At 40.8% G+C, this 23,480-nt stretch overlaps 2 protein-coding genes across 24 annotated transcripts in view; both read right to left on the bottom strand.

The window, feature by feature from the left end:
• RPE (ribulose-5-phosphate-3-epimerase) overlaps positions 1-18,017 on the bottom strand; it is a 31,361-nt gene extending 13,344 nt beyond the window's left edge. Inside the window, exons 1-6 of one of the 9 annotated variants that reach the window (XM_070771510.1) lie at positions 17,816-18,017; positions 17,132-17,151; positions 7,389-7,468; positions 2,104-2,243; positions 1,600-1,734; positions 957-1,043 (exon numbers count right to left, since the gene is read on the bottom strand). In XM_070771510.1, coding sequence (XP_070627611.1) covers positions 957-1,043; positions 1,600-1,734; positions 2,104-2,243; positions 7,389-7,468; positions 17,132-17,151; positions 17,816-17,926 — 573 coding nt within the window. In that variant the 5' untranslated portion in view covers positions 17,927-18,017. Of the gene's footprint in view, positions 1-956; positions 1,044-1,599; positions 1,735-2,103; positions 2,244-7,388; positions 7,469-17,120; positions 17,152-17,804 lie in introns of all 9 variants that reach the window. The other 8 variants (XM_019976199.2, XM_070771534.1, XM_070771552.1 and 5 more) reach the window with 8 other exon arrangements.
• Positions 18,018-19,456: 1,439 nt separating this feature from the next.
• Positions 19,457-23,480, bottom strand: part of UNC80 (unc-80 homolog, NALCN channel complex subunit) — a 231,296-nt gene continuing 227,272 nt past the window's right edge. For all 15 annotated transcript variants that reach the window (XM_070771381.1, XM_070771414.1, XM_070771428.1 and 12 more), the window contains one exon: positions 19,457-23,361. In XM_070771381.1, the coding sequence (XP_070627482.1) occupies positions 23,095-23,361 (267 nt within the window). In that variant the 3' untranslated portion in view covers positions 19,457-23,094. The remainder of the gene's footprint in view (positions 23,362-23,480) is intronic.

Here is a 23,480-nt window from a genome sequence, read left to right as displayed (position 1 = left end):
CTTTGAACCATGTAGAGGAATTTGCAGACAGTCTAAAAGGACAATTACTGTTAAAATGTGAGATAATCCATAAAATATGGCAACACTACATTTAAGTATCTTCTCATGTTGATGCCAGTACAAATGGAACATATTCTTATGTATGCTTCACTGCATTCCAGAATGGTTTTGAGGTGGCTTACAAAAGATTTTCAAGATGTTTTTCAATATGAAATCAAAGAGTAAAACCGAGTAAAAACTTATAAAAATGAGTTCAAATTTATCTGAGATTTGACTCAGGGAGGAAAATCCAATCTGTTATATGATTCAGAGCTGAAAGAAAGGGGGACCATTGAGAGAACTGCTGAAGCTGAGAAAAATTTCTCCAGTGAGAGAGACACTGCTGTGCTATGATACAGTGCATTGTCCAACAATGTTCCTCATAAAAATGAAATATTAGTTTTCTAGCATTACAACTTAATATGTCTCAATGTAAGCAGAAACAGCATTAATGACAAAGCACAGTTCAGTAAAAATGAATTCTACAGGGGTCAAAAGATATATGCTCACTGTCTGTCCAGTGTCATCTCCATACTGATCACAGTATCAAGCAGAAAAGTGTGTGACATTTACACAAAACATTGGAAGCAAAAATAGGAAGCAAAAAAAAAACCCACACACTAAATAGGACGATTCCCTACTTTGGAAAACTGTCTCAAAGGCCTTGGAACTTCTCAATGATATTACACACGCTGGTAGTCAGCACATTCCTCTTTCAAAGAATTTTTTCATCATTAATGAGGTAGCCAGGACTTACTATTTACTTTCCTAGTTTTACATTTAAACAAACAAATACTTTTCCAGGAAAGAAAGACTATTTAGGAAGTGTAGGGGAAATCTCTTTGGTAGATAAGACCTGTCCTGGCATTACATTTGATAGGAAATTGGTCCAGGTTGCCGTCAAGGAGCAGTCTCACCTCTGCGCATTTATGGATAGTGTCAGGACCTACTCCACCATCCACCTCAATGTCCAAAGATGGGAACTGGGTCCTCAACCAATGAACCTAGATATACACAAGGAAATAAATGACTCCTAAGTGGACAGGTAGAGGGAAAGCACACCAAACAAAAATGAAATGGCCACTAAAATATGACTCCAAATGTCTCACCAAGTAACTTTATATCAATAAAAGTTATGACTGGGGAAAACCATCTTAATATACTGAAACAAACTTTCATAAAAGCAAGCTTTGTTCTATTTGGCAAATGGCATTGAATTTGTCATGGATTTGCCGAAAATATAGTTCACAGAAACAAGGCGAAGATAAAACCCTCAATATTCAATGAAAATTCCATCTAAAGGTTACAGAACAGTTTCCAATGGTTTTGGAAACAAAAACTCAACACTAACATGTGGTATCTCTTCTGATCTCCAAACCTGAATCTCTTGGGCATCTCTCATCCCATATTCCAATGATATGTAGGCACCCCCATTTCCCTGCCTTCAGAGCAAGGCATAAACATACAAGCAGCCCAAACATACAAGCAGCCCAATACATGCTTACTGAATGAATATACACAATAAAAAACCCTACTCCGGAACCAAATACTTCTTTTTACCTTTGGCATCATATCTTCCATGAATTTCTGCCCTCCAAACCCAGGTTCCACTGTCATAACCAAGGCCATATCTATTTGATTAGCCCATGGTGCCAAATATTCAACTGAAGTTCCTGGTTTGATAGCAAGGCCAACCTGTAACAAACAAATTTGCTACATCACATCAGTAACTCTTTCCGTAATACATTATTGTGGCTTATCAGGCCCAGTAGGAAGCTCTATTCTTAAAGAATGGAATACATACATAAATTGTTCAGCTGTAAATTTTAAGTCAACATGGTTATCACAAGGAAATGTTTCTAAAAGGTAGCAATTTCTAGAAAACATTAGTAGAATGTATTAATCTTATCTGACAAACATATTATACTTAAAGTCTAGCTTCAAAGCTGAAGAACAGCTGTCTACGTCTGGTCTTCTTCACCTATCATTTTGGGTCTTCCACCAAACCTTCCCAATTCTGAAAATGAATAGTATAAAACATTAACGTCACCGCTAAGCTCTTACCTTCATTCCATTCTCCCGAATGTCTTTGATCAAAGCTCCTGGGTTGTCAGTAGCCTCAAGATGAAAGGTATATTGATTGGCTCCTGCTACAGCCATTGGCTTTACCCACTGTTCTGGCCTGGACACCATCATGTGCATGTCTGGAAAGAAAAGACATATCCTCTAAGTATTACTAAAAGGAAAACAGCTGCTCATATTATTGAAGTCAATCTGTAGTTTTTGCTATTTCAGATATGGACTCTTTTGGCATCATGATAATTGTTAAATAGAAGTTATACTTCAGCATAGATAGCTTCCCTGCATCCTTAAGATAAGGTTTTGGTTAAACACATTTATCAAAAAAAATCCAACATTTTTCCACAAAAAGCTTACAGCACTATTTATGAGAAGTAGTAACTAGAAATCAGGAAACATAAGTTCGGGTTCAGAAAAGACCGTTGTAAAAAACTTAGATTACATTCTTAGTGAGGGAGACAAACAAAGGAGTAAATACAAATAAAGTTGGCAGTAAATAAAGCCAGTGTTGCTGGAGTCGGGGGCGGCGGGGCGGGGGCGGGGGGGCGAGGGGAAGGGGGCGGCACCGGGGAGAGAGGATGAGGTAAGAGAAACACTGGATAAAACTACCGAACTCTGCAGACCATCAGGTTTTATTCTGAATGACACAGAACAAATACTGCAGTACTTAGATCTAACTTTGAAGATCAAGGCAATAAACCTAGTGACTGCAGATGGTGAACAGTGGTGGGGATTCCAGATATTTTCTAAAGGCAGGGCCAAGAGGGGCTGCTGTGGCTCAGATGTGCGCAGTGAGACAAGGGTCAGATGGTGCAAGGATGTGGGCCTAAGGAGCTAGAACAGAAGTGTCACCACTAAGAGGGAGACAACTGCAAAAAGGAAGGGCACACTCAGAGGAAAGAACATGTTAACCAGAAGCAGCCTGCCACGTGACCTTAAATCTAAAGCTCAAATCATATGAAAATGTTTGGGAAGAAATGAGTGTGGCCTTCTTAAACATCTCAACTTAAAATATAATATTAATAGCACTTCACGGGAAAGAGAGGGCAGCTTAAAAGAAGTGAAAACAAGAAATGATGCAGGAAAGAAGAAACAGTAAACACTCCTGTGCCAGACAGAGAGTAATGAGGAGAGTTTTGAGCCTTTTACTTTGTAACAGAGAGCACATTTCTGATTCAGCAAAGCTATGTTAAAGAAAAAAAATCTAGTATTCCAGAATTCAATAGCAAAGATTTATAAAATGCAACAAGGCTTTGAAAAACATCAGGAAAACAGAGTATAGAGCCTGATTAATGAAGTCAAGACTAACATTTATATTTCTAAACTAGTAAAAGTAACAAAAATAGAACATATTTTAATAGGCAAAACTTTGATTTTAGAAGATAAACTCAATTTGGTGTGTTTTTCCTTCATATCATAAACAAGAAAAATTCAATCTGGTTTACAAGACCAAGTTTACTCATTCCTAAGTTACCAGACTAGATAGCTAAGTCATCCCTATTCAATCTCCAGCGTGCAGTCACCACCAGCAACCATCACTGGACATTCTCTGGTGTTCCCGGGGATCAATGACTCAGCGACTCTGCCTGTAATTACAACACAGGGCTCAAATGTTCTACTGTCAGACTCCTTCTGCACTCTTAAAAATTACTGAAGACTCCTCCACCCCAATACTGATGATGTGAAATTAAAAGACGCTTACTCCTTGGAAGCAAAGTTATGTCCAACCTAGATAGCATATTCAAAACCAGAGACATTACTTTGCCAACAAGGATCCGTCTAGTCAAGGTTTTTCCTGTGGTCATGTACGGATGTGAGAGTTGGATTGTGAAGAAGGCTGAGCACCAAAGAATTGATGTTTTTGAACTGTGGTGTTGGAGAAGACTCTTGAGAGTCTCTTGGACTGCAAGGAGATCCAACCAGTCCATTCTGAAGGAGATCAGCCCTGGGATTTCTTTGAAAGGAATGATGCTCAAGCTCAAACTCCAGTACTTTGGCCACCTCATGCGAAGAGTTGACTCATTGGAAAAAACTCTGATGCTGGGAGGGATTGGGGGCAGGAGGAGAAGGGGACGACAGAGGATGAGATGGCTGGATGGCATCACTGACTCGATGGACGTGAGTCTGAGTGAACTCCGAGAGTTGGTGATGGACAGGGAGGCCTGGCGTGCTGCAATTCATGGGGTCGCAAAGAGTCAGACACGACTGAGCGACTGAACTGAACTGAATGTATTAGAAAGGCAAACTAAAAAAAACTTTTAGCGTCTACTTGTGTGTGCTAAGTCACTTCAGCCATGTGACTGAGCAACTTCACTTTCACGCATTGGAGAAGGAAATGGCAACCCACTCCAGTGCTCTAGTCTGGAGAATCCCAGAGACAGGGGAGCCTGGTGGGCTGCCGTCTATGGGGTCCCACAGAGTCAGACACGACTGAAGTGACTTAGCAGCAGCAGTAGTGCCTGGCTTAAGAGAATACATCTGTATTCTCACATCTGCTCTGCATTCAATCTGTTGTTTTATAGTAGGGAAAAAAAAATACAGAAAAGGGAGGCGTCCCTACACGCATAGCCTTTTCACTCAAGTATGGATATTCTACCATTTCTACCCCAAAACTCAATAAGCAGTATGAAAGATTACAGGCAATGTGGAATCTATAAATCCTGTCAGTGACCTTTCCATACTTTGTTAATGCTAAAACTCGTTAGTCTGTATTTTGAACAGCTTTTTTAAGTACTATTGTTTCACTGAGTTACACAGATCTTCCAAACAGAGACACATTCTTTATATACTATCCAAAACCCACATGTGTCAATGTCACTACAGATCTGATCAAAAAAGCTGTAAGCATTGGGAAGCTCTCAAGCTCAAAGCAGCAAATATAAGTTTTCCAAAACTCCAATTTTCACTTGCAAATTCTAACTTTTGTCAGTGGCAACGAAAAGTGATGAGCTGCTTTCTTTGAAGTGACAGGTTCACGTAGTTAATTTTAAAGACAACATCAGGAAAACATCTAAGGCTAATAACCACAGTTCATTGTCAGTTATTCTTGTAATGGAAAATGGTGTTTGTGAAAAAACCAGCACTTGCAGTACAGCTCAAGACAATGAAATGAGTGGTCTTCCTCAAGGAAATGATCATCCTCCAGGATTCAACAGAAGGGCTTTGTACGTATTACCTTCCTACTTCGTCACACAAAATACTAAAGAGACGTGCACTCAAGAATCAAGATTTACTAAATCCATCACCTGTTCCAATTCATCAAGGATACTTACTATGAAGGCACGGTGTGTAAGAACATCACGACTACCTGTAGTAACCTGTTCAGTATTACCCGTTCAGTAAAACCACCTTATCTCTGGCTAGGGCATCAGCAGACTCACTCACCGCTTCTGCACCATCAGTACAAATAATGGCAAATAATATCAGTACAAATAATTTACAAATCGAACTACAAATAGTTTTGACATCATGCTGCTGCTGCTGCTGCTAAGTCGCTTCAGTCATATCTGTCTGAAAAAGACTCCCACAGGTCCTCAGGCATACTTGAAGACCACTGATTTAGATAAAAGCAAAAATGACTTTTCCCTACCACTTTACATCTTAAGACAGTAAATTCTACTCAATATTAGGACTGAATTGTTAAAAGCTTTAGCAGTTATACACACAACTTGTGATCTAACTCCTAAGATACATAAGGCACCAACAACCAGTATCCAAGAATTAAACAAACAACATATAATATAAAAACAAAGGTCACAAACACTAAAGCATATGAAATCCATTCATCTTTAGAGATTGTCTTCTGGTAAGACTGATTAGCAAGTTTAGCAGCAAACAACAAACTAAAAGCAGGAATGAAAAAACAGATTGTGGGGGGGTGGGGGTGTCAGCTGAGCTGGTAAGAGAAGCGGCACAGACGGGGGGGAGTCAAACAGCAGTGAGAAGTAACAGTTGGGAGACCAGCTAAAAGGAAGGGGAAAAGACAACTACAGACATACTTTAAATCCACACAAAGCCAGAGTGGAGGATTCTGTGGCCATCGTACAAGGCGTGAGAGGGCAAAGAACACTATTTCATCCAACTCCGATAGTTGTAAGGATATATTTACCCTCGAAAATTCAGCTTCCAAAATGTTAATAATAATTAAAAAAAAAAAAAAGTTCAGGTAATCAGAGGATTATATTCCATTATTTGGAAATTTCAAAATGGTGAACATGTTGGTGGAACAGTTTCCCTCAAGACACATGAACTGATAAAGTTGGTGCCTTCGAAGTGGAACAGGCCTACAGAGGCTCTAACAGCCTCCTGCAATGTCGGCAGTGTTCCACAACTGCACTGGGACAGTAGTCACACGCGGCCACTAAGAACTCACAATGCAGTTAATGCCACTAAGAAACAATTTTTAATTTTAGCTGACTTAAATAGCTACATGAGGCTAGTGGCTACCATACTGAACAGGCACAGCTAGAGCCCTTCATAAAACTGGTCCACAATAGGTCAATAAAAATATGTAAGTTTTACTAAAATTAAGTAATGAATTACATAAACACACATTATTTATAAAAACTCACCCAATGTCTTCTGTACCAGAGATCTGGCAAGAGAGGCTCTGCTAACTTAGCTTAAAACAGCAGCAGCAGTGACAAGGATATGTGGGCTGAATCTACGTTCCACAGGAGTAACTTCTAGGTCACTATGAGATCTTAAAAACAAACCTTAATTCACCTTATCCTACAACACTGAAGTGGAGCATACACAGACCAGTAGAAAGCTCCAGTTTCTATGAATCGACTTCTCATCTAGACCATAAATCAATTGATTCCTAAGTTCATTTAACAATCACATTGAGCCTCAGCTGTGTGTCTATGCTAAGCTCTGGGAAAACCACAGCAAACCAAGTGAATGAAATCCTGCCCTTAAGGAGTCTGATAAAAGCAATCACAGATTGAAAGAAATTCTAAGAAAAATCAACAATGTAAAAAGGTTAATTTAGGACAGGGCTCTCTGAAGAAACAACAACAAAGGGTCTGAGGTGGAAAGATGAGGTAGCACTGACCAAGTGAACACGGCTTTTTAGGCAAAGCGACTCTAGCCAAAGTGCCTAGGCCCCGAAGTGCGCAAGTTCGGCTTCTTACAGTAGGCCAATGAAGTCCCAGCACAGGGAGAAGGGAAAGGGTACACTGTCAAACTGGAGGTTGAGAAATCAACCAGCTACTTCCCCTTTACTTGAGCAAGATACTCCGCTTCAGATGGCGTAAACACCCACTTACCAAAGAAAGGGTCCTGGCCTAGCTGCTTTCGGAGGCTTTCTACCACAGGGTGACCAAAGGTGATGTTGGGAACAAAATGCCTACAAGACAAACAAAATCTTACTCTGAAAATGTTTTCAATTCAGTCTCTGTATTTTTCTCAAAATGTATCCTGATAGACAAAGAGGAGATTATCTGTGATTTGCAATATTTTTCAATTTAACATCAGTATCAGTATTAGGCACTAAAAATACCCATAGAATTTCAGTTTTACAGAGCAGTAACTCCTTGATATTCCAGTAAGTCATAATGTCACATAATCAACCAATTTAACACTGTAATTCAAAATCCATGACAGGAAGAAATGAAGGATGACAAAATCAAAACCCCAAAATTTATATGACTTGCCCAAGTCACATACTAGTTAGGAAGTTTAAGACTCTGATATGGGTTTCTCAAATCTTAAGCCTATCACAGGTCACCTGTGGCTATCTCTAATCTACCTCTATCACAGGGCATAAAATGACAAGATTATTTAAGCTTTCTTAAAGATTATCAATAAGGAAACTTAACTGTGCCTTCCCTGGTGGCTCAGAGGTTAAAGCATCTGCCTGCAATGCAGAGAGACCTGGGTTTGATCCCTGGGTCAGGAAGATCCCTGGAGAAGGAAATGGCAACTCACTCCAGTATTCTTGCCCGGAGAATCCCATGGACGGAGGAGCCTGATGGGCTACAGTCCACGGGGTTGCAAAGAGTCGGACACGACTGAGCGACTTCACTTTCACTGAAGGTTTGTAACATACCAGATATTGTACCTTATTTTATTTCATCTTCACAACAGCCCTCTGAGGTAGATGCTGTTATTATCTCCATTTGAGGAGCACAGGATATAACTTCCTTAAGTCACCCAGTTAATAATTCGTTGGGGCAGGTTTCAAATTAAGGCTTTCTGATATCAGACCCAAGGCAGTTAACCATTATCCTGCTCCAGTTCTCTTGTTGTATCACCAGCTCACTTCAACATTTAGGCTGGGTGCTTCAGAGTACTATACTTTGTTTAAAAAAAAAAAGAGTTTCTCTGCTCACCACAGACAAGTTTACAATCTCACTGGCACTAAGAGATGGCTAATGACTCACCACAACTCATGACTGACTGCTACAGTATAGTTGTTGGCAGGAAGCCAGCTCGGCTAAGGACCACTTTCCCCAACTCCCTTTAACACCAGGTGGCCACGTGACTAGTTCTCACAAAAGGGCTGTGAAATACGAACACAGGTGATGCGTGTCACTGCAGAGCCCGGGAGGTTGAGTATATTCGTGTTCTGTTCTCATTTTACCCTTCTGCCAGGAAAGAGGCCCTTGAGGGCAGAGACAGGGGATGGAAGGGGACTCTGACGTCCCTGAATTTCTGCATGGAAGGACATTCACACCAAACTACTACCTGAAGGAAAAATAAACTTTATAATGTTAAGCCAAAGAAATCTAGGCTTTCTTTAGTTAAAGTAGTATGCATTACCTTGAATGAGGCCTGTAGAAAAAAGCTAAAGTATGCAATATAAGATAATTGTTTCAGAGGCAGGTAGAATAGCATTTTTTTTTAAAGCAATAGATCATGGGGTTCATGTCCATGGAATTCTTCAGGCAAGAATACTAGAATGGGTTGCCATTTCTTTCTCCAGGGGACCTTTACGACCCAGGGATCAAACACAGGTTTCCCACGTTACCGGCACATTCTTTACCACCTGAGCCACCAGGGAAGCCCCAGATCATGGAATTACAGAACTAATGGAATTTGTAAAGATGGGGAAAGAAATGAAGCAAAGGTAGAGAAAACTAAGTTAAGCTCAAAGAAAGGGAGACGGTGCTGCCCACCTTGGCTACTATGAATAAAATACGAGGCAAGACTGTGTCATATTAAATGATACAGAATGCCAGGCTCACTGTTTGAACTTTAATCCTGATCAAGTGAGGTTTTAAAAGAGAAAGTCAAAGTCGCTCACTCAGGTCTGACTCTTTGCAACCCCATGTTCTATACAGTCCATGGGAATTCTCCAGGCTAAAATACTGAGTGGGTAGCCTTTCCCCTCTCCAGGGGATCTTCCCAAGTCAGGGATCAAACCCAGGTCTCCCGCATTGCAGGTGAATTCTTTATCAGCTGAGCCACCAGAGAAGCAATGAACAATTAAGATGGAAACAATACTTTAGTAGCACAAATGACTGAGCAGTAAACTGGAAGAAGCAAGGCAAGAGGTGTTGGTAAATGACAAGAAACAGCAAAAACAGAAACAAGGATAGCAACTGACAGGATTTTCCTGATAAGATGCAGCAGGGTGGTGGTGGGGTGGGAAGTGCTGTCAGAGAAGAAACCACGGGGCTTCCCAGGTGGTGCTAGTGGTAAAGAACCTGCCTGCCAATGCTGGAGATGTAAGAGACGTAGGTTCCCTCCGTGGGTTGGGAAGAGCTCCTAGAGGAGGGCATGCCAACCCACTCCAGTATTCTTGCCTGGAGAATCCCATGGATAGAGGAGCCTGGCTGGCTACAGTCCATGGGGTCACAAAGAGGCAGACACAACTGAAGTAACTTAGCACCCAGCACCAAGGTCTTGAGCTCAGATGACAAGCAGGCAGAATGCGGGTTAATAAAAAATTATACAGGACAACCACCATTCTAAACAATTCCATCATATTAACTCATTAAAATCATGCCAACAATTCAGTGAGACAGGTACCATTGTTTTCTGTATTTTTATAGAGTACGTCATGAGAAATGCTGGGCTGGAAGAAGCACAAGCTGGAATCAAGATTGCTGGGAGAAATAATAACCTCAGATATGCAGATGACACCACCATTATGGCAGAAAGTGAAGAGGAACTAAAGAGCCTCTTGATGAAAGTGAAAGAGGAGAGTGAAAAAGTTGGCTTAAAGCTCAACAGTCAGAAAACGAAGATCATGGCATCTGGTCCCATCACTTCATGGGAAATAGATGGGGAAACAGTGGAAACAGTGTCAGACTCTATTTTTTTGGGCTCCAAAATCACTGCAGATGGTGACTGCAGCCATGAAATTAAAAGACACTTACTCCTTGGAAGGAAAGTTATAACCAACCTAGACAGCATATTGAAAAGCAGAGACATTACTTTGCCAACATTACTTGCCGTCTAGTCAAGGCTATGGTATTTCCAGCGGTCATGTATGGATGTGAGAGTTGGACTGTGAAGAAAGCTGAGCACCGAAGAATTGATGCTTTTGAACTGTGGTGTTGGAGAAGACTCTTGAAAGTCCCTTGGACTGCAAAGAGATCCAACCAGTCCATTCTAAAGGAGATCAGTCCTGGGTGTTCTTTGGAAGGACTGATGCTAAAGCTGAAACTCCAATACTTTGGCCACCTCATGCGAAGAGTTGACTCACTGGAAAAGACCCTGATGCTGGGAGGGACTGGGGGCAGGAGGAGAAGGGGATGACAGAGAATGAGATGGCTGGATGGCATCACCGACTCGATGGACGTGAGCTTGAGTGAACTCCGGGAGTTGGTGATGGACAGGGAGGCCTGGCGTGCTGCAATTCATGGGGTCGCAAAGAGTTGGACACGACTGAGCGACTGAACTGATAGATGAGAAAGAGAGGCTCAAGCTCACACAACCAGTAAGTGCAGGAGGCAGTCAACCTAGCTCCAAAGTTCAGGCTCTTATCTGCTGGGCCTGTCTGTCCCTTCACTGACAATTAATAACTAACTGAAAAAAAAGTCCAAGGGAGGAGAGCCTTAAGAGAGAGAAAGTAGTCGGGGGTGGGGATGGGGTGACTGGGTTGGCAGATAGCATGGAGGATTGAAACAGGGCAGAAGGAGACAGGGGACAAATGAAGATCTGGTCTGGCTAATGGTGGCCTGTGAGGCTGTGGGCCCAGTACTGGAAATTTCTGCAAGTTTTTCAAAAGTCAGAAATCTAGTACTAATGTGCAATCTCCCTGGCTTTTAAATCATCCTAACTTAGGACCCCTTCACGGATCACAGCCTTGCCACGGAGAAGGGGCTTGTGTGAGTCAATAAAGCTGTGAGTCATGTAGTACACGGCCACCCAAGATGGACGGGTCAAAGTGAAGAGCTCTGATAAAACGTGGTCCACTGGAGGAGGAAATGGCAAACTGCTCCAGTATTCTTGCCTAGAGAACCCCGTACACAGTATATGGAAAGGCACAAAGATATGACACTGAAAGATGAGTCCCCTAGGTCAGAGGTGTCCAATATGCTACAGGAGCACAGCGGAGAAACAGCTCCACACAGAATGATGAGGCTGAGCCAAAGTGGAAATGACGCTCAGCAGTGGATGTATATGGTGGGGAAAGTTAAGTCCGAAGCTATGAAGAACAATACAGCATAGGAAGCTGGAACGTTAGGTTCATGAATCAAGGTAAACTGGATACGGTCAAACAAGAAATGGTAAGAGTCAACATCGACATCTTAGTGAACTAAAAATGGACTGGAATGGGCGAACTTAATTCAGATGACCATCGTATCTACTACTGTGGGCAAGAATCGATTAAAAGAAATGGAGTAGCCCTCACAGCCGACAAAAGAGGCTGAAATGCAGTACTTGGGTGCAGTCCCAAAAGGCAAGAATGATCCTGGCAAATCATTCAATATCACAGTAATCCAACTCTATGCTCCAACCACTAAAGCCAAAGAACCTGAAGTTGAATGTTTCTATGAAAATCTCCAAGACCTTCTATAACACCAAAATAAAAGATGTCCTTTTCATCACAGAGGACTGGAATGCAAAAGTAGGAAGTCAAGAGTTACCTGGATTCACAGGCAAGTTTGGCCTTGGAGTACAAAATGAAGCAAGGAAAAGGCTAACAGAGACACTCTGTCGAGAACACACTGGTCATAGCAAACACCCTCTTCCAACAACAGGAGATGACTCTACAAATGGGCATCACCAGATGGTCAGTACCAAAATCAGACTGATTATACTCTTTGCAGCCGAAGATGGAGAAGCTCTACAAAGTCAGCAAAGTCAAGACCTGGAGCTGAATGTGGTTCATCTCATGAGTTCCTTACAGCAAAATTCAGGCTTAAATTGAAAAAAGTAGAAAAAGCCACTAGGCCATTCAGATTTGACCTAAATCAAACTACTTATGATTGATTATGCAGTGGAGGCAATGAATAAATTCAAGGGATAACATCTGGGTAGAGTGCCTGAAGAACCATGGACAGAAGTTCATAACACTGTGTAGAAGGAAGTAACCAAAACCATCCCCAAGAAAAAGAAATACAAGAAGGTTGTCTGAGGAGGTTTTACTGGCTAATGGTGGCCTGTGAGACTGTGGGCCCAGTACTGGAAATTTTGAAAAAAAAAATTGCTGAGAAGTGAAAGGCAAGGAAAAAACAGAAAGATACACCCAAGTGAATGCAGTTTCAAAGAAAAGCAGAGATAAGAAGGCCTTCTTAAATGAACAGTGCAAAGAAGTAGAGGAAAACAACAAAATGGGAAAGAATAGAGATCTCTTCAAGAAAACTGGAGATATCAAAGGAATATTTCATGCAAGGATGAGCATGATAAAGGACAGAAATGGTAAGGACCTAACAGAAGCAGAAGAGATTAAGACGAGGTGGCAAGAATGCATACAAGAACTATACAAAAGAGGTCTTAACCACCAGGATAACCACGATGGTGGGGTCACTCACCTGGAGCTAGACATCTAGGAGTGTGAAGTGGTCCTTAGGAAGCATTACTACAAAAAGACTAGTGGAGGTGATGGAATTCCAGCTGAGCTATCTAAAACTGCAAAAGACGATGCTGTAAAGTGCTGCACTCAGTATGCCAGCAAATTTGGAAAACTCAGCAACAGACACAGGGCTGGAGAAGGTCAGTTTTCATTCTAATCCCAAAGAAAGGCAATGCCAAAGAATGCTCAAACTACCGCACAAATGCACTCATTTCACATGCTAACAAGGTAATGCTCAACATCCTTCAAGCTAGGCTTCAGCAGTATGTGAACTGAGAACTTCCAGATGTACATAATACATTTAGAAAAGGAAGAGGAACCAGAGATCAAATTGCCAACATCTGCTGGATCATAGAAAAAGCAAGGGAATCTCAGAAAAACATCTATTTCTACTTCATTGACTACGCTAAAGCCTTTGACTGTGTGGATCACCACAAACTGTGGAAAATTCTTAAAGAAATGGAAATATCAGACCATCTTACCTACCTCCTAAAGAAACCTGTATGCAACTGAAGAAGCAACCAGACATGGAACAATGCACTGGTTCAAAATTGGGAAAGGAGTACAGCAAGGCCATATACTGTCACCCTACTTACTTAACTTATATGCAGAATACATCATGTGACATGGTGAGCTGGATGAATCAAAAGCTGGATCAAGATAGCCAGGAGAAATATCAACAACCTCAGACATGCAGATGATACCACTTTGGTGGCAGAAAGGGAAGAGGACCCAAAAAGCCTCTTGATGAGGGTGAAAGAGTGTGAAAAAGCTGGCTTAAAACTTAACATTCTAAAAACTAGTATCATGGCATCTGGCCTCATCACTTACAGCAAAGAGAATGGGAAAAAGTGGAAACAGAGACAAACTTTATTTTCCTGGGCTCCAAATTCACTATAGATGGTGACTACAGCCATGAAATTAAAAAATTAAGACTTGCTCCTTGAAGGCCTTCCCCGGTGGTGCAGTGGTAAAGAATCTGCCTGCAATGAGGGAGATGCGGGTTCAAGCCCTGAGTAGGGAAGATCCCCTGGAGAAGAGAATGACAACCCACTCCAGTATTCTTGCCTGGAGAATTTCATGGACAGAGGAGCCTGGCAGGCTAAAGTCCATTGGGTCGCAAAAGCTGGACATGACTGAGTGACTAGCACTACTGCTGCTCCCTGGAAGGAAAGCTATGACAAACCTAGACAGCATATTAAAAAGCAGAGACATTACTTTGCTGAAAAAGGTCCATGTAGTCAAAGCTATGGTTTTCAAGTACTCATGTAGGGATATGAGAGTTGGACCATAAAGAAGGCTTGCACCAAAGAACTGATGCTTTTGAATTGTGGTGCTTAGAAGACTCTCTTGAGAGTCTCTTGGACAACAAGATCAAACTAGTCAATCCTAAAGGAAATCAAACCTGAATATTCATTAGAAGGACTAATGCTAAAGCTCCAATACTTTGGTCATCTGATGCGAACAGCCAACTCACAGGAAAACACCCTGATTCTGGGAAAGACAATACAGGAGGAAAAGGGGGCAACAGAGGATGAGATGGTTGGATGGCATCACCAACTCAATCAACACGACCAAACACTAGGAGATAGTGAAGGACGGAAGCCTGGCATGCTGCAGTTCATGGGGTAACAAAGAGCTGGAACAACTTAGCAACCAGACAACAACAACTAATTTAGAAATTGCTTATTTGCTCTGTTCCTACACTTAAAGACCCATACATTTCCAATCACTTCCTGTCAAGACACATTTATGTTTACATGCTCTCCAATTTTTTTTTCCCAGAAAAACCCACCTGTCCTTTACTTCAAATATCCAACCACACTAGTGCTCCACCGACCAATGTTTCCAAAACTTGTTCTCACTTTCAAAGTTCTTCAGTTTTAATCAGAAGACACAGTGGGGACTTCAGGGAAAGACAGAGGACCAGAGAACAACCAGTGCATCAAGCTCAATGTAAGATTTTTAAGGGGCAAGGAAAAGCATGGAGGCAGAACGTGGAGGGAGTCCACAGCCCCTCTTTCATACCCTGGGCCTAAGCAGCACTGCAGTTTAGCCAGGCCCTGCCTGTTCTGATGGGACACTGGGGAAGGGGCTGAACCTCCCCAACTGGTTTCCTATTGCAAAATGGGAATGAAAGTAACTCAAAGTTGTGATGATTAACAGGGAAAGGTTTTTAAAATAGTGTATGCAAAATTTGCTTATTTTCAAACCAAGATGTTTCTCAGTAAAAGGGGAAAGGAGTCAATAAAAAACAAATACATTTACTTAACAAGCTCAGGGACTGCCATAGGCCTGGGAGGGCCAAGAGATTTCTTAGAAGATACCTCTATTATGATAAAGCAATTCATCCAACCAATTATAACTAGGCCTGCCATAGTGCTTTTCCTGCCTGCAGAGAACAGAGGTGAGCTGTGCTTTCAGAGAGTTTACCGTGCAGCAGGAGATATGAAATAAATGACAAAAATATAAACTAGCTGTCTCTCAAAGACAGACAATATCTTAATCATTCTCTGTAAGCCGAATACCCAGAGAAGACAGTTTCTGAGACAAAACAAACTGTTGCCTGCTTCCGATCCGGGTTCCACCATTTCCTAGCTACAAGGGAACTTAATCTCTCTTTTATTAGACTCCTCACTGTCAACTCTGGTGCTGATAACAGCAGCAAGCACATGGGGCTGCATGAGATAATTCACAAAAAGTATTAGAACAGGGGATATATGTATACCTACGGCTGATTCAGGGCTTCCCTTGTAGCTCAGTAGGTAAAGAATCTGCCTGCAATGCAGAAGACCTGGGTTTGATTCCTGGGTTCGATTCCTGGGTCAGGAAGATCCCCTGGAGAAGGAAATGGCAATCCACTCCAGTATTCTTGCCTGGAAAATCCCATGGACAGAGGAGCCTGGCGGGCTACAGTTCATGGGGTCGCAAGAGTCGGACACGACTTAGCAACTAAATCACCACCACCACCATGGCTGATTCATGTTGAGGTTTGACAGAAAACAACAAAATTCTGTAAAGCAATTATCCCTCAATAAAAAAGAAAAAGAAAAAAAGAAAAAAACTCTAAAAAAAAGTATTAGAACAGAAACAATCGAGTGTTCTTTATGAGCTCTATATTTATTATTCCCTATTGTTATCATTGATATTCTGACTGATAAACTGGGACAAATTATTTTCTCCATTCATTCACTTAAACATGGTCAGACTATACTCGTAAGTGCTAAGTCATTTGTGTCCAGCTCTTTGCGACCCTATGGACTGTAGCCTGCCAGGCTCCTCTGTCCATGGGATTTTCCAGGCAAGAATACTGGAGTGGGTTGCCATTTCCTCCTCCAGGGAATCTTCCCAACCCAAGGATCGAACCCATGTCTCCTGTGTCTCCTGCATTAGCAGACACTAGTTCTTTACCACTAGCGCCACCTGGGAAGTCTGCTCTATCCCGAGACTCCTAAGTGACTCAGAATTATGTCTCATTCTATATCTCAGACACAAAAATGTAGCTACCCATCTGTGAGTACATACTCCAGTAACTTTTCGAAGTTCAGGGCTTTCAAGCAAAGGTGTCAAAAAACAAAGTACATAAATAGAGTTACATGTGATAGCAAACTAAAAATCTAGGTTTTGGAAGAAGTAATATTCTGGAGAAGGAAATGGCAATCCACTCCAGTACTATTGCCTGGATAATCCCATGGACAGAGGAGCCTGGTAGACTACAGTCCATGGGGTCACAAAGAGTCGGACACGACTGAGCGACTTCACTCACTCACTCACAGAGATTTTACCTATTTACAATAAATTTACTCTTCTACCCCAAACCATGGTTAACGGCCGTTTTGATCTTATGGCAGTTATCAGTGCGACAAATGCAAGTTGCAACTCTGTCACAATGTGTGTAACCTTGAGGGAGTATTAACTGTTTTCTCTAGCTTTGTTCCTCATTTTATAACCAACTTATGAAACTAGCATCAATCTGATTTCAAACAATATTGATTATGGGCTATAACTACAGTGCTTAAAAATTACTTACAAAAAACTGACCTCCCTGAAGAGCAGGGTGCCTGAAGAGAAAATAGATAGGAAAATCAAAATTCGAACAAAGAGACAACAATTATCATCAATTATAGAAAATTTACCATGTGCCAGGCATTGTAAACTACCTGTACCAGCTCATTTCATCTTCCAAAGATGCCTGGGCAATAGAGTGTTATTACTCCCACTTTTCACAGAATGAAACTGAAGCTCAATGAGGTTAAATGGCTTGTCCCAAGTAACCTAGCAAGTGGCAGAACTCGGGCGTTCTCACTCCAGCTGCAAAGCTCGTCATCGTTATACAAGTCTGTCTCCCCAGCAATGCCACTAACTAGCTATATGAGCTTGGGCAAGTCATGCCTATCCCCTTGGGCCTCAGTTTCTCCACCTGAAAATGAGAGACAGGTCCTAGAGATTTAAGGTCGCTTCCGGGTGCTAAGTGCTAGAAGAATACACGTTATGTAAAGGGGAGGGGAGAAGATGAGGCTTGGGACACGGTCGCAGCCCAGGTCCCCTCCAAGCGGAACCTCCTGGGTTTCCACCTCAGGCCCCCTCCTCAGTACCGCGTTCAGAGTGAGGCGCTTCGCGACACAGGGACGCCGTGCACCTAACAGGTACTCAGTCAATGGGAGCCTATCCCGCCCCACGCGACAACCCAGGCCCGAACCCCGCGGAGAGTTACCCGTCCATTACATCCAGGTGCAGATAATCGGCCCCAGAGTCCAGCATCCGGAGGCACTCGGCCCCTAAACTGGCCAGGTCACTGTTGAGGATGGAAGGGCCAATCTTGCAACCAGACGCCATGGTGCTAGTGCTCCAACGCAAGTTACCGCACGAGAGCCCGGCTCGATGAAGGCGTCCTGCCCAGATTGGCCGAGCAGTTTTGGTTCCGCCTCTTCTCCGTAGATCTTTCCGGATTCCGCCGGAAGCAGCTGCCCTAAGGGGGAAGTCCCGCCTCCCCTAGAGGGAAGGACTGCCACCTTAAGGGCTTAGGGGCGGGGCCTCGCAATGAGGCACCTTCATCCTTCCTCTGACCTCAGTTTTTGAAACAGGGCTTTCAAAAAACAAAAACTAAAAACCAGGTCTGTCTGGTCTCCCAGTCTTCTGAGGAGTTTCTTAATCTTTTTTAGTTCTTAAATCTTTTTCAGATTCTTTTGTATAGTAATTAATGATCTTAAGGAGACCAAAGAATGCGGAAACAAACACTGTTATCAGGCATAGATAGAAGTAACATTCCTAAAGATACAGTGAAAGTGAAAGTCACTTAGTCGCTTCCGACTCTTTGCGACCCCATGGACTGTCCATGGAATTCTGCAGGCCAGAATACTGGAGTGCGTATCCGGTCTCTTCTCCGGGGGATCTTCACGACCCAGAATCGAACCCAGGTCTCCTGCTTGGCAGGCAGATTCTTTACCACTGAGGCACCTGGGAAGCCCCAAAGATACAGTATCAGTTGTGAATTCAGCCAGTTCTTTTCCATGAAAATGGTTAGCCTGAAGCCTCAACCACCAGATCAGTTGGAACCTAAGAAATGATGCTGTTTACCTTTTCTGACCCTGATGTCTTTAATCACTAAATCAGGGACTGTCTACCCACCAAGCCCCTTCCTGAATACACATGTACCCTTAGCTTAAAACTTAACACACACACACACACACACACACCCCCAAACCAAAAGAGAAAAAACACATTACCCACTTTCCCAGTTGGGGAGACGCTGCTTTGGGAAAGATTCTCACTGTTCTTTATTGCTGAAAGTAATACATCCTTCCTTCTCGAATCTTTGACTTGGTTGTGTCTTTTGGCTTGACTCCCACAAAGAGAGGAACACAATTTTTCCAGTAACAAATTCACATGGGAAAAAAAAAGTTTAGTAAGAGCATTACTTTGAGTTTAAGGATAAGGCACTTTGTATAAAAGACAGAACTGTGATGGTAAAGTTGGATCCCATGGGGTTCTGGCCACATTCAGAGAATAACCTGGCCCTTAACATTCCTCTTGGGAAATCTACCAGTCCTTCCAAATGATCATACTTAAGCAGAGAAGTCATACTGGGGTATTTGTCTCCCAGTGTGCCCATTCTCCTTAATTTTGAAAGTTAGGGATGGAAAGCATGAGTAGAATGGAGCTCATTTGGAAGAGGGAGGAATTAGAGGTATTGAACTGAAAGGTGACTTCAGGCCAGACTATGAGGGTTGAGGAGGAGTGTCAAGATGAGCTCCAGGGATCCAAAACAAAGCACACCTCAGGGTCTAAAATGAACACTTTTCTGAATGAGTTAACCTATTTCCTGTGTTGAAAAATGAGGAATGAAACTCAATCAGGCATCTTAAATATTTTTAGATTTATTTTATTATATGTGCATATTCAAACACAGAAGTCTTATCTTTCATAAATATCTTTCATAAACATTTCAATATTTATTCATATGCATTTTTTCCATGCTCTTTGGTCATTCAGTATTCATAACAAACTTTATAGTAATCTGAGGGAAATCGGCTGTGTAGTCAATCTTTTGCTTTTACCTGTAAAATGGCTAATAAAGGATTTTCATCCTGCAGTCACAGTGACTTTTGAAAAATATGGAGGTACATTGATCTGTAATCCTAAATGATCCTAAAACAACATAAGTAAATTTGTCTTAAGTTTTTCCAAATACATTCTGCTCTAACTTATTTTTATTCTCCTGAGTGTCAAAGCAAACTTTGTTTCTGAAAAGGTGCAGTTAGGACCCACTGAAGTAAATGAGGAAGTGAGACTTTCTAGTCACTGCCAAGACAAGGCCATGGACTTGGAAGTGTGAGGTGACAGGGCAACAGCAAAACTCGGTGTGATAGCAGCTAATTACGGAGACTATTAAAGTCTCTGTATAACTTGACAAAGGGTATTTAGTTTTATATTGGACTGTCATTCTATTTATGACCTTTTTTTCCCTGTTGGTCCCAACATATACTCTATTCCTGTTCAGATACTCTCAGAGCTGGACAGCAGAGTAGAGAATGTTTTAAATTGATTAAAGGGACAAATACTAAAGAAAGTACTCTTGGTATTCTGCCCAGAGTACTCTTGGAGGCTTGAACTAGTAAACACATTACTTCCAGCCTACTCAACAAGCCCAAACCAGACCCCCCAAATTCTACGGATTTTTCTCCCAGTATTGTTATCCCCATTTATGCCTTTTGACACTATAGCTCTAAGTGCCTTGTCCCAATGCACTCAATAACTCAGTTTCATTTTTGGAAAAAAGAAATAAAACTTACCTAAAAGAATTACAGAAAGCAGCAAATACTGAAAAACAGAAGTTAAATATTTTGTTGTATAAAATGGTGTATCCAGAATTTGAACTGCTTTAATTGAATCTGAGTAAATCTACACCCACTATTGTGGAGGACACATGCTCATTCCAAGGTCTCTCAAAAGTTAATTTCAGAAGAGCAGTCCCTTGGTTGAATCCAATTTTTTTGTACATGGGAAGTAGGTGTCTGTTTTTATTTTCCTCTGAACAAGATAAATATTGTTAAGTATCATAGCTTAAGAAATGATCTAGTATTACCAATACTATATTTATCATATGTAATAATTAACTTTTAGTCATATACTCAATAACATTTTGAATTATAAAAAATTGTTACTTATCTTGATCTTTTTCTAATCTTCTCCAACTTTTTTTTAAAATAATTATTCCTTCAAAATCCAGGGAACAGTATTCCTGAGAATACATCTTGTGACAATCTTATGCACATACATGTATTTTAGCAATTACACACAGACATTTAACACATTACATTCAACACATTTAAGGGCACCTTAAATGGAACAGATGTATACATCTGTAAAATCTCCATAGTCCCAATATGAAAACATTCCTATTCTATAAGGCCCTGTTTGTCAGAGTGGAGGCTTTTTTGCAAGGTACAACATTACTTAGCTTATTGGAAAAGTTTCCAACAGACTTCCATAACACTAAAGTGAAGGAATCAGGCTAAAAGGCAGACAGGTCAGCATAGTCATGTTCAACACAGTCTATTACTTTTCAAATATATATATAAAGGTATATAGGATTCTGGTCAGATGTTTAACAATTTTCTTCGACCCTTTTACTTTTTAAATATTTGATACAATTATACACAGAGAATTTGAGTCAAGCATCAAGGAACTGGAACAAAACACGCACATACAGGAGACTCATATAGCCCAGACATTTGTAATTACCAAACATAAGGCCTCTAACACTAAGGGAGCAGCATAATTTTAAGCAGATGAAATATATCACCTTAGCAAGAATTATAAAACCACTTCTTTATGTGTATTTCTGCATTTGAGAACTCAGCATTAAGCATAAATGTCCTGAAAATATTGTAAAATGTAGAAGAGGTCATTTACCACCTCTGTTTTCTGAATGTTTAGATTTGCAATGTTTAGTTTTGTCCTTTAACTCACAGATATCTTTCATTCTACTGTGAATGAGACCAAAATCCCAAATTATATTGGAAAATATAAATCACAATAACAAACAATGCCTGTTTAATAAGCAATGCTAACAGGAAAATAATTTTCCTTTGTGATTTGGGTGGGTTTAATAGGTCTCCTTTATATATACATATACATTTCATAACCAACATAGTCAAAGTTTAAGTGTACAGAATGGGTTCTAAATTCATTGCAATGTAATTATAGTCTAAACTGTAGCTTGAGTGCTAGAAAACACACACACAAACCCCACCACCATACCAATTTAGGTATGTATATGAATTTTTATATGCTTAGAAGTTATGTAACAATTTTCTAATATAAATTGTTAAAGTTTTGAAATTTAATCTTGAACTGTAAGATGCCAAGCCCTACTATAGGATTAATAACACACTAGATATGGCCTCATGAGCCTCCTAAGTTTTATACTTTTCTTGAAGTAACTGAATGTCAAGTTAAAGTAAAATACACAAGCTGACTGTGTCTATAAAGAAATTGCACACTTTATATTTTTTCTTCATAAGCTTAACATCTAAAGGATCATATAAATCTGTTAACATTGAGAAAAGTTATTTTATTGAACCAATTCTAATAACACTAATCTTAATATCTGAAAATATGCCCTTAAGGGCAGGCACAGGACACTATAAGGGAAAATAACTACATTTCCTGATATTTTCCAATGTTGGCATTGATGTCATCAGGGCTAGAAGTAGGAATACCATCTCTTTCTAGCTATTATATTTATATTTAATTTTTATCATAGGCTATTTATGTCTTCTTAATTCAGAATTATGTCTGATAATTTCTAGAATATTCTCTGTGTTGATTATGAAATGGAATGATCTTATGGCATTAGCATTTTGATTTACAATATGTAATGAAAATGACAGTTAAAAAATAAATTGAAAAGTTCATAGTTCTAAAAATAGTATTTTTTCTTCTAAATGGTTATATTTTTGATCCAAAAAAAAAATGGCTGCAGATTTATTTGCTATTAATATTTAGTTTTCCCAAACTAATATTTTCCTTTTGATTATTTTTTATGTAAATTGCTACTTGTATAGCCACCTGATTTAATGTTTTTAAAATTAGAAAAATAAACATTTGCATGAGATGTATTATGTAACCTCAAAAAATTGCATTAGTTTTTTAGAATACATTACTTCTTAATATTCCTAGGTAAGCAGCTCTGTAATATTATACATTTTTAATTGCTCAAGGCTTCTTGAATCATAAACAATGTGCAGTGAAATGGCTCTGTCCCTTTATTCCTTCCTGGATTTCATGGTCTTTACACAACCAAACCATCTTAGCCATTGATTTTTTAACGATGTTCATGAAACAATATGCACATTGGCAGAAAAATCTACTGGGATTTGTGCTACCCACTGAGTGTAAAGTGCTGTGTTTTCATATATTCCAAGTGAACGTTTTCAACTTTCAGCAAACTGATCCCTTCCACGTCTTGTCTACACCTACAACACTTAAAAGGTACAGAACTAAACGTGAGACTCATCTAGGTCGACATCCGTCTCCCCCCGCTCAGTGGGAGTAAAAGGGAACTGGCTCGCCAGCAGGGGGTTCTCCATGCCATTTTCCTCACTGATATGAAGAACTGTGTCTCCGTGCTGTAGGAGGATGGATGTCTCAAGGCCTGTGAAGTCATCAGGGTCTGAGAGTTGCGTAGAGAGGGGGCTGTGTGCTGTAGCACCTTGTACTTCTGTGTCCTCTTTCCTTTCTCCTTCTTCAGCTAGGAAGTTCTCACCCTATGACCAAAAGGATCGTAACATTGAAAGGTAGGATGGATACCAGGAAAGAGGATCAAAAATTACTGTTGTCCAGCTGTGACTGGAAAGGAATCACAAGGCTGGACCTAGTTTTAACC

The sequence above is a fragment of the Bos indicus genome, chromosome 2, assembly GCF_029378745.1.
Source record: "Bos indicus isolate NIAB-ARS_2022 breed Sahiwal x Tharparkar chromosome 2, NIAB-ARS_B.indTharparkar_mat_pri_1.0, whole genome shotgun sequence".
In the NCBI taxonomy this organism is placed as follows: Eukaryota; Metazoa; Chordata; class Mammalia; order Artiodactyla; family Bovidae; genus Bos; species Bos indicus.
This window is presented reverse-complemented; position numbering and strand designations above follow the sequence as displayed.